Below are 13,278 nucleotides of genomic sequence, written 5' to 3' on the forward strand. Positions count from 1 at the left end.
ATATATATATATATATATATATATATATATATCTCATACATTGTGAAATGATTGCCAGAGACAGACAGTTCAACATCTTTTACTATTCTTACTCTTAGCAGTAAAGTGACTGTTTCCTTGGAGCAAGAATTTTTTTTATGTTTTTTGTTTTGTTTTTGTTTTTGTTTTTCGAGACAGGGTTTCTCTGTGTAGCCATGGCTGTCCTGGAACTCACTTTGTAGACCAGGCTGACCTCAGAAATCCGCCTGCCTCTGCCTCCCAAGTGCTGGGATTAAAGGCGTGCGCCACCACGCCCGGCTTTGGAGCAAGAATTTTATTTTGTTTTGTTTTTTGAGACAGAGATTGTCCACCTCTGCCTTCTGAACGCTAGGATTTAGGTGTGTGCCACCATCATCTGCCTCCACAGCAAGTTTTGTAATACTGATAGGACACAATGTGCTCTCAGTGTAAATAGTCACCTTTTCTAACCCATAATAGTAAATGTGTTAACTGAAAGTGGGAACAACTATAGGCTTGTCTGTGTCTTGGTAGCTCCTAGCTGACCCCTGAGAGACTTTGTCCCTTAAGTAAGTGCTTTATCTGATTTCGGATAGATTTGCTTTTTCCTTTAGCATTCTTTGAATTTTGTTTTAATGTTTTATTTAAACAGAGTCAACATGGCTGGGCCTGAAGAAGCAGCCCACAGAGGGTGTGACAACCATCCTCCCTTTGTTGCTGGGAAGTCTGTACTCCTCTTTGGACAGGTAACTGGTTGCTGTACCCCTTGCAGAAGGAGCTTAAGTGAGGACTGTTAGGCTGCAGTGCTCTGTCGTCATGTGCCACTGCCTAGTCCCTGGCCCTTTCCTTTGGATGCAGTACTCCAGGGTCTTGGCTGTTTGGCTCTGCGATACTGAAGACAGAACTCAGTCTCTACTACCGAGTTGTATCCCCAGCATGGTATAGGAGTCTGTCCTTCTGTCTTACAGTCTTTATTAACTATGTGTATTTGTGAGCTTTGCAGCAATAGACTAGTAGTAGGGCCAGTGAGGCAGCGAGCGAGCATAGCAGGCGAAGGCACCTCCTGCCTGCCTGATGACTGAGGTGGCTCCCTGAGACCCGCAGGGTGGGAAGAGAGAACTGACTCCCGTAAGCCATCCTCTGAGCCCAGTGCACACTGTGACACTGCGCCTACACATGCATATGCAAAATAGACACATTTTAGAAATATAAGAAAATTGAAAAAACTAAGAGTACAAGTGATTACATGTAGGTGTAAATTTTTTGTGCTCATTCTATTTGAATGTATAGTGTTTAGGACACGTGTGTGAAGGTGTCAAATTGCCCGGAGCTGAAATTATAGTTGGCTCTGATTCACCTGATGTAGGTGTAGGGAACTGAACTCTGCTCTTGCTGGAAGAACTGCAAATAGTCCTAACCATTGAGCTATCTCTCCAGCTCAGGTTCTCAGTACTTTAAAGCAATACCTTTATATTAATTATTTTGTTTGTTTTTGCTCTTTTGAGACAGGGTTTCTCTACATAGCCCTGGCTGTCCTGGAACTCACACTATGTAGACCAGGCTGGTCTCGAACTAACTGAGATCCATCCGCCTCTGCCTTCTAAGTGCTGGAATTAAAAGTATTTGCTATTATATCCAGCTTAAATTTTTTTATTCTTACAATAATATAATTTGATCATGTTTAACTCTTTCCAAATATTTCTACCTCCCTACCTACCCAGCTGTAAGCTCTTTCTCTAAAATCAAAACAAAATAAATCTCTCCAAATGGGGAAAAAAACCCCAAAACAACAATTAAAACAAAATAAGACAAAAAAAAATACCAAACAAAAAACAAAAAGGCCACAAACCCCCAAAACAAACAAACAACCCCCCCAAACTCCATGGAGTTGTTTTAATTGGTCAGCTACTCCTCAGCATGCCCCATGCCCCATGTGTGGCTGATCGTCAGAGACAGGTCTAGACAGGTCCAGACAGGTCCAGACAGGTCCAGACACTCCTGATCTCCTTTTCCCAACAGGTATCAGTCGTAAATGGCCCCTGGTTAGTGGCTTCTTGTCTAGGGTGGGATTGTGCATCCACTTCCCCTTTTCAATGCTGAGATTCTGTCTGGTTTGAACCTGTGCATGCCTCTGTGTGTGCAGCTCCAGTCTCTGAGTTTGGGTTTGTCAGTCCTCTTGTGTCTGGTAGGCACTGTTTGCTTAGAGTCATCTCTGGCTCTTAGCATCTTTCTGCCTCTTCTTCTGCATAGATCCCTGAACCTTGAGGGGAGATGTTTAATGAAGACATTCCATTTAGGGCAGAGTGTGCCAAGGTCCCTTACTCTCCTCATACTGTCTAGTTGTGTATCTGTGAGGAGGGTTGAATGATGCATGGATCTATGGATGTAGTAATGTATCAGTAAGAGTAATGTAATGTATCAGTAAGAGTCATTTTATTATTGTAGTATTGTATCAATGTAGTAATGTAGTAATGTATCAGTAAGAGTCATTTTATTGCGATGTTTCTATGCAGAATAATAGAGGTAGGTTTCCCCTACTACTGTGATCTATCTAGTCTCCAGTTCACAGGCATTTAAAGCAGTTTTTAATGGGTGCGTAAAGTTAGGCTTTGTGTAGGGTACCATGCAGTGCTTTGATTCATATATATGTATATGTGTATGTATATGAATGCCTAATCATCACCTCCCTCGGGCTTCAGATGGAACCTGAGCCTCATGCCTGCTACGGCTCATGTCTGAGCCTCTCCTGCTGCTGGCCTCCTCAGCTCTACTCAGTATTTACCAGTGGGAAGAGATGCTGTGTCTGGAAGCTCAGGGAGGGCTTCACTGTGCGAGAAATGGCATGCATACCAATTTGAGTTCCTTCTGGATTATAGAGCCAGTACACAGCAGATGAATACCAGGCCATCCAGAAAGCTCTGAGACAGAGGCTGGGTCCAGAGTACATTAGCAGCCGCATGGCCGGAGGAGGTCAGAAGGTAAGTGGGGTCATGGGCATGTATCTAGTTGTTGGTAGAAGGTCCTGCCTTTTGCTTTTACTAGATTTCATGGACTCAGAGGCCCTTGGTCCCTGTTACTAGATGCTTTCTAGTGCCTCTAAGATGGGTGGGTCCAGCCCTCATTATCTTCTGCAGTAGCCCAAACAAGTACTCTCTTAAGATGCCATGTCGAGATTTTTACATCATCTTTAGATGCCATGTCGAGATTTTTACATCATCTTTAGATGCTATGTCGAGATTTTTACATCATCTTTAGATGCCATGTCAAGATTTTTTACATCATCTTTCAAACTGTTCGCTTTGCTACTTGCTTCCAATTATATTTATTTGTTTTAGGTGTTTTTTAGACAGGGTCTTCTATGTAGCCCTGGCTGCCTTTGAACTCACTCTGTAGCCCAGGCTGCCTTCACAAAGATCCACCTGCCTCAGCCTCCCGTGTGCTGGGATTAAAGGCGTGCACCGTCATGCTAGGTCTTGCTTTCAATTTTAACAACCTTGCTTTAGTGCTAGGGTGTAGTATTGGCCTCCTGCCTACAAAGCTCATTCTGCACACCTAGCTACCCATGCTAAAGTTCTGTGTATGCTTTTGGTCCTCCATAAAACATGTCATATGCCGAGGGGATGGTGGCGCATGCCTTTAATCCCAGCACTTAGGAGGCAGAGCCAGGTGGATTTCTGAGTTCGAGGCCAGCCTGGTCTACAAAGTGAGTTCCAGGACAGCCAGGGCTACACAGAGAAACCCTATCTCAAAAAAACCCAAAAAACCAAACCAAACCAAACCAAACCAAACAAAACAAAAAAGCAAACAAAAAAACCATGTCATATGGTCATATGTCAGCTTGACTTTTTTTTTTTTCCTGACTCTAGTCCATTCCCAGAGATAGACTGGTAGTTCTGGTTTGATTTTTCCAAAACTCTCTGAAATACTTGCTGCAAAGTTTCCTGTGGAATGGAAATTTTGCCAAACAAAACAAAACAAAAAAATAACAAACAAACAAAACCAAACAAACCCAAAATATCCACATGAGGAATAAATGACTTTCATTCACATTTTAAAATGCCAAAGATACTTTAATAGCTTTTTCTTAAAAAATTTATTTTCTAGGTGTGTTATATTGAAGGTCATCGGGTAATTAATCTGGCCAATGAGATGTTTGGTTACAATGGCTGGGCACACTCCATCACCCAGCAAAATGTGGGTATGTTTCTGTGCGTGCTGCCTGCCTCACACTCCTGACTGCAGAACTCCTCCACTTGTGCTCAAGAGGGTCCAGTGAGTTAGGACACAGGGCAGGCGGGTTTGACTGACAGCTGAGGAACATGGACAGGGCGCAGGGGTCGGTGTCTCCCTACTGCTTTCCCTTCCCATTCCTAGATTTTGTTGACCTCCACAATGGCAAGTTCTACGTGGGAGTCTGTGCATTTGTAAAGGTGCAGTTAAAGGTGAGGGGCTGGGGCGCCACAACTGCCTGGGAGGACCAAGTTGGCAGTGGGAGGGAGTCTAGAGTGGAGACCAGGGCTGTGTGTGTGTGTGTGTGTGTGTGTGTGTGTGTGTGTGTGTGTGTGTGTGTGTGTGTGTGTGTGTGTGTGTGTGTGTGTGTATGTGTGTGTGTGTGTGTGTGTGTGTGTGTGTGTAACTTGACAATTGAAAATCTCTATAATGTAACAATAGAACCTAAGTGTCATAGGGGATTAGATGCTGTCATTTATTTGAAGCAGTGCTGTGTCCCATACCCCTTAGCTCAGTTGAGAACCACTGGTTTAGACCTGTGGGCGGCGACCTCTTCGGAGGTTGAGCAACCCTTTCATGGGGGTTGCCTAAGACTATCTGTATTTCAGATAGTTAAATTATAGTTCATAACATTAGTAAAATTATGGCTATGAAGTAGCAAGGAAAACTATTTTATGTTTGTGTGGGGAGGTGTCATACAACATGAGGAACTGTGTTAAGGTGTCGTAGCATAGAAGGGTGAGAAGCACACAGAGATGGTCTGACTGTCTGCAGCTCAGTCGTCTTCTTCTGCCTCTTACATCTGAGATGACAGGCGTGAGCTACTCAAGGCCCACTAGCTTTTGTATTTAATTTTATAGAGAGCTGTAGAAAGGTCTCAGTATATAGCCTAGGTCATGCTTAAACTGGCAGTCTTCTTGCCTTTAACCTTGAGTCCAGGATTACAGGGCTTGCTCTGCCATGTCCTGCTAAGCTGCACTTTTATCACAGAAGTGTCATGTTGTTTCCGTGGCTTGTCTTAAGTCATATTTCCCGCTGCTGTTGTCCTACTATATTTATGCTTGAAAATTCCATTTATAGCCCCATAGCACTTCTACACCTCTGTGTGTGCACATGTATGTGTGTATGTAAAAACAAATTCTTTTAGTTTAACTTCTATTGACCTTAAAGCTTTAGATATTAAAGATTTGGCACCGTGCACAGGCGTCTTTCCAGGTAGCTCCAAGACAGCACTTCTCAAAACTGATCTCTAAAACTGTGTGCTGTGTCCTCTGCAGCGGTGGCCTGCTTCCGCAGGGACAGGGTGCTTGTTTGCTCATTGTCTTTCTTTCTTTTGAGTGCTGTTGGTCAGAGAGGAGGCTGGGCAGCCAGGGCAGAGCTACAGCTTTCTACTCCCTTTCTACCTCAGGATGGTTCCTATCATGAGGATGTGGGCTATGGAGTTAGTGAGGGCCTCCGGTCGAAGGCCTTGTCACTGGAGAAGGCCAGGAAGGAGGCTGTGACTGATGGGCTGAAGCGAGCACTCAGGTAAGGAGGGAGCAGGGGTCCACCACCTTATTTCAGCTCTTATTTCCGAGGAAGTGGCATAGTCACTTGGGTCAGAAATCTAAATAGCATGGAAAGATGTCTCAGGTCATCCTGATCTCATGTTTCCCTGCTCTCTTAGGGACTTTCCATCGAATAAATGGCCAAATTCAGACCGTGCCAAGTCACCAATCAGTTCTTAGAATGGTTGGCTGAATATAGCAACTCAGAGGTTTAGGTGGGCTCAGCTTTGAGGGGCTTAGTCCAGGATTGACCAGCATGCATCGTGGTGGATAAGCAAAAATAAGAACAAGCAGAAGAGACCAGTGGTCCATAGTCCCAGAGGACAGATGCCCCGTAACTTAAGCCTCCCACTAGCCTGGAGCTCCTAAAGACTCCATCAGTTCCATACTGCTCCCTAGAGATGACACCCTTAGTAGGAGATTTTGTGAGATTGTGTGCCATGTCATTGCTCTGTCCTCAGAGCTTGTGGAGTTCAGGGATAGTCCATCATCACTGAATTAAGGTTAGGGTCCATTTCCTCTCTTGTGTTTGCAGCCCTGTGGTGTTGTGACAGCCAGTCTGATGTTGTAACTGAACTCTCGCTTCTTTGTTTCTCACTTCTTTGTTTGTAGGAGTTTTGGGAATGCACTTGGAAACTGTATTCTTGACAAAGACTACCTGAGGTCACTAAATAAGCTTCCACAACAGGTATGTTGCAAGGAGGAGCTGGCTGGTTCTCCAGTGTGTCCTTGCTGTACTAGCTAAAAGGAGAAGTGAGGACCCAGTGTTTGGCAGCATCTGTACTGATGATTTCAGACTTAGAAGATTAATGCTAGCAGATGTGTCCTGGCCAGGTTTCCCATTGCATCTCATAGACAGAGAGCTGTGGCTGGGACTCAGAACCAGTGCAGAGTCTTCTGCCATTGCTGTTCGCCATACATGTTCAGACCAGCCATCTTTCTTCCCTTAGCTCTGGCAGCTTGGAGGTGCACACCTCCATTCTCACACTGCCTACCTACCTATGGGATCTTAGCGCTAGCCTCTGGAGTGTGGTGTGTAGTAGATGCTGCTAGAGTCACAGATAATTGTCTAGGGAGAGCTGGTATCTACCTGACAGAATGAAGCATTGCCTCTCTGTCTCCTTGGGCCTTTTCACACCTACCCCATTCTCCTGTTATGGAGTCCAGTGGCCTCTGCTTTCTCCTTTCCTCTCATGTGTGCATGACAGTCTCCTGGGGACTACACTGTGTTTGTCTGTCCACCTGTTGGCTGCTGTTGTTACTACTGTGTACATGGATGTGTAAATGTCCTTAGAAGCTCAGCCTTCAGTGTCATGAAAGATACACATAGTATGAGTGCTGGATCATGTGTCTCCTGTGTTGTTTCTTTTGAGAAATCTGCACACTAATATTCACAGTAGTTCCCACTGTGCCGTCTGTTCTCTTTATGGCTTTGGATTGTGTTTCAAAAGCTTGCTGGCCATTTTGGGCTCACTCTCTCCTTTTTCTTTTCTTTTCTTTTCTTTTCTTTTCTTTTCTTTTCTTTTCTTTTCTTTTCTTTCTTTCTTTCTTTCTTTTCTTTCTTTCTTTTTCTTTCTTTTTTTGAGAGAGATTGAATTCCTATGCCATTTTTAATAGGCTATCTGGTATGTTTGCTGTTAAGTTACAGTAGTACTTTAAATATTCTTGACATTAAAATCCTTTATCTATTAAGACATACAAATATTTTCTTCCATTCCATGGATGTCTTAAGGTTATTTTTATTTCATTATATTTAATTTTTTTTTTTTTCCAAGACAGAGTTTCTCTGGCTGTCCTGGAACTTACTCTGTAGACCAGGCTGGCCTTGAGCTTGGCGATCCATTTGCCTGCCTTTACTTTCCGAGTGCTGGGACTAAAGACCTCTGCCATACTGCCTGGCTCTCTTGGTATTTTATCAAGAGATCATCTTCTGTTTTTGTTTGTTTGTTTGTTTGTTTGTTTTTTATTTTCATAAGAGTTAGCCAGGCAGTGGTGGTGCACACCTTTAATCCCAGCACTTGGGAGGCAGAGGCAGGTGAATTTCTGAGTTTGAGTCCAGCCTGTTCTACAGAGTGAGTTGCAGGGCAGCCAGGGCTACACAAAGAAACCCTGTCTCAAAAAAAAAAAAAAAAAAAAAAAAAAAAAAAAAAGTTTGTGGAATCCTACACTTAGGACTTTAGCCTATGTTGAGCTGGTTCCTGTGAGTAGTATAAGACGTGAACCATATCTTATCCTTTGTTCTAGGAAGACCCAGCTTTCTCAGCATCATTTATTGACCTCCCCCACCCCCGTGTGGGTGTGTATTCATGTTTGGGTGTGCATGTGGTAGTGAGGTTGATGGTAGCTGTCTTTCTTAGTTGCTCCACCTTATATTTTGAGACAGGGTCTCTCACTGAGCCTGGTGCTCCTCAGTTAGTCTACCCTGGTTGGCCATGGAGCCCCAGGGCTCCCTCAGGGTTAGGATTATAGGCATGTGCCATCCACCTAGGATCAGATTCCGATCTTGGTAGGTGTCATAGATTTGATATGGTTTTTGTAACATCCATCAAAACTGCTTGTTTAATTTTAATTTTTGTTATTTTTAATTGTGTGTATGTCTGTTTATGTATGTGGGTGGCTGTGAACATAAATGAAGTATCCATGGAGCACAGAAGAGTTAGATCTCTTTAGAGAAGCAGTTACAGGTCTCAGCAAGAGCAGCATATGCTGAGCCATCTAACTCCCAATCCATGCTTTTTTACTAAGATTTGATCCATTTACGTTTAAAATAGCTATCGATAGGATGATTACTACTTTCGTTTTGCTAATTTTCTGCACATTTAATAGCTTTTATTGTTCTAGGTTCTTTGTTTTTGTTTTGAATTTTTTTTATTGCTGATTTGATTCTTCACATTTCCCGTTTGTACAGTCTATTTTCTTTCTACTATAGTTGCATAAACCATCTTAATGTTAATAATTCTGTTTTAAAAAGAGGTATCAATTTAACTCTAATTGCATTAAAAAAAAAACCTGCTTTATATATTACACATTCATTACCGTATGGTTGGAGGTTTTGTTGCCTCTTATGGTGTAGCTGTGGCTGGCCTGGAACTCACAGAGATCCGCCTGCCTCTGCATCCTCAGTGCTGGGATTAAGGGTGTGCTCCATCATACCTGGCAGTTTTCTTTTAATTAAAACGTTTTATTGCTTTGCTCTTTAAATTCTCTGTCCCAGAGTTAGTCTCTGTACATGCTAGTGTTTACTGAAGAATTGTTTCCTTCTGTCTTTGTGTTGCGCGCTCTCTCTCTCTCTCTCTCTCTCTCTCTCTCTCTCACACATATGTTGACACTTTTCTTCTTCTTTTTTTTTTTTTTTAAAGATTTATTTATTTATTTAATATATATGAGTCCACTGTCACTATCTTCAGACACACACCAGAAGAGGGCACCAGATCCCATTACAGATGGTTGGGAGTCACCATGTGGTTGCTGGGAATTGAACTCAGGACCTCTGGAAGAGCAGTCAGTGCTCTTAATGGTTGACTCATCTTTCCAGCCCTGTGTCTTTTCATTTTTAATCTGGAGGATTCCAGCTTTTTTTTCTTCTTTTCCCTCTCTCCTTCTCACCCTTCTTCTTTCCTTTTTCTTCCTCTGTTCTTCCCTTCTAAGACAGAGTGTCAAGGGGAAGCCCAGGTTATCCTTGAGCTTGCAACTGCCCTCTGTTTGCTAAGGCTTCATTTTAGGTGTGTGTCACTGGGCAAAGAAGAAGGTGTAAGTAGACAGATCAGCAAGCAAGATTCAAATACTATTTTCATCAAAAGCAAAGATTCGTTTTTACTAAAACTTTATTAGTATAGGATGGTTTGAAACACATGACTTTCTTTTGTTAAAATGTCAGATGTCTGCAGTTCCAGCTGCCTAGCCTAAGAGTTTGACATGAATATAGAAAACAGAGAAACCCAATTAAAAAACAAACAAACCAATTTGGAAATTGTGGGTCATTTCGGTCACCTTGTGAGGATAGATGGGTCAAGGATCAAGTGTGTGTCTGAATAGCTATGCATGGTGGGGAAGGAAAGCTGGATGTGGGGTGCACTCAGTGTTTCTCTCCTCTCTCCTTACTAGCTCCCTCTTGATGTGGATTTAACTAAAACAAAGAGAGAAGATTTTGAACCATCTGTAGAACAGGCAAGATATAACAGCTGCCGACAGAATGAAGCATTGGGACCCCCCAAACCACAGGAAGCAACTTCCCCTTGCAGACCAAGCCACCCACATGATTCGAACATTAAGCTTCAGGGGGCTAAGGACATCAGCAGCTCCTGGTACCGGACTCAGGTTCCCCCCTTTCCTCTCTGGCCCCTTCTAGTGTGGCTTTGGTCAATTTCCACTCCTATACTTGAAACCAGCAAGTGTTTGTGTGCTTCCTCACGCCGGGTCCATTGTGGTTAACTTGGTTTGCAGCAGTCTGGCCGCCACCTTGGAGAGTGATGCCACTCACCAGAGGAAGCTCCGGAAGCTCCGGCAGAAGCAGCTTCAGCAGCAGTTCCGGCAACAGATGGAGGCTCACCAGCAGAGCCATGCACCTGCCAAAGAGGTGGAAGCCAAGCATGAGGGTGTGTGAGAGGGAGATCCTGGGACTCACTCCAGGCCATGTCTCACTAGGGCGTGTAGGACCGATGACCCCACAGAATTAGGATGGTAAAATTTGCCCTGCCCTTTCCCAGTTACAAAGACAACAGGCTTTTTAGGGAAGTCAACGGGCTATGATTGACACAATCTTCTGCAGCACTTGGGGGGCAGAGGCAGGTGGATCTGTGAGTTCTAGGCCAGCCTGGACTATAGAGTGAGACCCTGTCTCAAAGAACACCCCCAACCCCCACCCCCTCCGTTTCTGGTATTTGCCTCTTAGATGGCTTTTGAATATAAGACAAAGTTGGAAGCTTTTGGCAGATTCCGCTCTCAAGAGCTTAATTTAAGCACAGGTCTCACAGACTCTGTGGTGTTATGCAGACCGTTGTAATGGAGTATTCCCAGACCAGGGAGCTTTAGTGAGTAAAGGTTGCAGGAGACAGTTGTGTGTTGGGTCTGTTATCACTCCTTGGCACAACAGTAAAATTATTGTAGGAAAAAGGAAGACCACAAAACCCAAAACATTTACCATTCTGGGCTCATCATGAATAATGAATTATCCTAAAAGTTTGGCTTCTAGGTCATGGCAGGAGCTTGAAGGGTGGGGGTGGGGTGCGTGGGTCATCTAGGATCTACTGCCCTGTCTCAGATCCACTAGGCTAGATAGCTAACAATGTTCTGCCTTTGCTATTAAAGTGGTGCCGCTCCAGAGTTCTATCCCCTGTCCCACAGACCTGCTGTGCTGGCACACTGCTCTTACCCAATAGGGTCAGGTGTTCCAAGGCCTGTCTGCACTACACGAGAGACCTTGTCTCCCACAGACAAAATGCCGAAGGAAGTTTACTTGGCTCTCTCTCAGGAGAGGTGCACTCTGCGCAAGAGGGGAAAACTTAATCCCAGAGTTGGCATGTGACCTCTGGCCTATCCTTTGTCTCCTGTGCAAACTGTAGCAGTGCTTCCAGCCCCTCCAAAACACAGCACCCCCGTAACTGCAGCCTCAGAGCTCCTCTGGGAGAAAGTCGTCTTCCCAGGTAATACAAGTGTTAAGTTACTGTACTGTGTGCTTTTTGGAAGATATAGGATTCATGTTAGTTTGGGGGGTCATGTGCAGTGTTGGGGATTGATCCCACCTCGCAACACTAGGCAAATGCTGCTTACCAGTGAGCTGCATCTCCAGCCTGTAGATGTCATCTTAAAGGAATCATAAAAGTCCTCACAGGACAACTTTAGTCAGTTGTTTCTTACCATGTGCCTGGGTCTTGAACTTAGGTAATTGAGCTGTGTGGCAAGTGATGTTACCAGGTAAGCCATCTCTCTGGCTTTCACCTGATTTTTAGTGCCATAAAGTTTTATAAAAATGGAAAGAGGTCCCCAAATTGACTGATAGGGGCTCTGGTACATGCTCTGACCAATGGGAAGATTTAGGATATTTGTGGGAATTAAATTTTGTGATTTGTCAGAGGGAGTTCAAAGCATGGAATATTTTCTTTTCTTTTTTCGTTTTTTTAATACTGAACTCTGGCCTGAAAATTGTTCATCTACTCCCTGCTGGCTGCCACATGCACCATTATGGTTATCAAAACATGGAAGCTTTTGTGAATGACACTGTGGTTCTCTTTGTAGATAACCTTGAAGAGAACCTTGAAATGTGGGACCTTACTCCAGACTTAGAGGACATCATTAAGCCCTTGTGTAGAGCAGAACCACCCCAAGCCTCTGCCACTCGAACCCTCAACAACCAGGACAGCGTCCCACATATCCATTGTCACCAGAAACCACAAGAAAAACCTGGACCTGGGCACCTGCAGACCTGCAGCACCAACCAGCATGTTCTAGGTAGCAGAGGTGTGTGGAAGAACAAAAGTTCTGGGTTTAATTCTATAAAATGTAAAGGAAAGGTGCTAATTCGTTTTAAGAAGTTGACTTAGGTGGTCCCTCTCCTCAGAGCCTAAGGGAAGCCTCCCTTGGGTACCACCTCATCCTGGGACATCTAGTCCCAGCAGGACGAGGCAAATTCTCTCCCACTGAGGCCCAATCAGGCAGTCTCCAGTTAGGGGAAGAGGATGCAATAGCAGGCAACTGTGAGACAGGCCCTATTTCTAGTTGTTAGGGGACCCATGTGAAGACCAAGCTGCACATCTGCTATAAAAAATGTGGTGGTGGGGGCTACTGTTGGAAGTCAAGGCTGCTGTATTTAAACCATTATCTTCTACAGAGAACTCTGGACCTCATAGGAAGAACCAGGACCTGAAGAAAAGAAAACTAGATCCATCCTGAAGCTAAAGATGTTACTAGACTGTCAAAAAAGGACTTTGGAACACTGCAGTTTGGTCACAAAATTGTTCCACCTTGGCTCATGCTGAATTCTTTAGAGGACTTGAGAGGAAGCTAACTACTTAAGAAGGTTGTCATACCCCATGATGGGAAGGAGGCCAACAGATAAACTTTGTTCAGTATTATTCACTCCTAAGCCGATTCTAGGACCTTGCAGGCTGCCTTTCTTTTAACCATATAGCCCACCAAGCCACAGCATGACTGTTACCTACATTAAATCATGTGTGACCTTATCTTTCCTTTGGCTTCAGGTTTTTAATGTTTTCCACTAAGTGTTGCTATCAACAAGGTCATGTTGTCAGTTCAGGATCACACATGGATCCATGGAGTAGTCTCCCTTTACAGAGATGTGCCAACACTTAAATGGGGTGCTCAAGGCATTGGATTAGTTGGCATTCTTTTTACTAGGGGTTTTTTTTTGGAGATGATTTTTTTTTTTCATGTAGTCCTGGATCTTGCTTTTTAGACCAGGCTGCCTTGAACCTGCCCTGCCCCTCCTGAGTGCTAGGATTAAAGGTGCACACCATCACACCTGGCTCCTATTAGTGCTGTTGTTAGT

General features: G+C 44.0%; 1 protein-coding gene across 2 annotated transcripts in view; it reads left to right on the forward strand.

Annotated features, from left to right (window-relative positions):
* The window catches only part of Rad52 (RAD52 homolog, DNA repair protein), a 20,651-nt gene extending 7,636 nt beyond the window's left edge, over positions 1-13,015 (forward strand). Inside the window, exons 2-12 of one of the 2 annotated variants that reach the window (XM_029535603.1) lie at positions 650-743; positions 2,874-2,975; positions 4,102-4,195; positions 4,372-4,439; positions 5,636-5,754; positions 6,387-6,462; positions 9,879-10,078; positions 10,218-10,369; positions 11,336-11,416; positions 12,009-12,230; positions 12,601-13,015. In XM_029535603.1, coding sequence (XP_029391463.1) covers positions 657-743; positions 2,874-2,975; positions 4,102-4,195; positions 4,372-4,439; positions 5,636-5,754; positions 6,387-6,462; positions 9,879-10,078; positions 10,218-10,369; positions 11,336-11,416; positions 12,009-12,230; positions 12,601-12,662 — 1,263 coding nt within the window. In that variant the 5' untranslated portion in view covers positions 650-656 and the 3' untranslated portion in view covers positions 12,663-13,015. The other variant, XM_021190620.2, reaches the window with a different exon arrangement.
* Positions 13,016-13,278: the final 263 nt, after the last annotated feature.

Source organism: Mus pahari, chromosome 2 (genome assembly GCF_900095145.1).
Source record: "Mus pahari chromosome 2, PAHARI_EIJ_v1.1, whole genome shotgun sequence".
Lineage (NCBI taxonomy): Eukaryota > Metazoa > Chordata > Mammalia > Rodentia > Muridae > Mus > Mus pahari.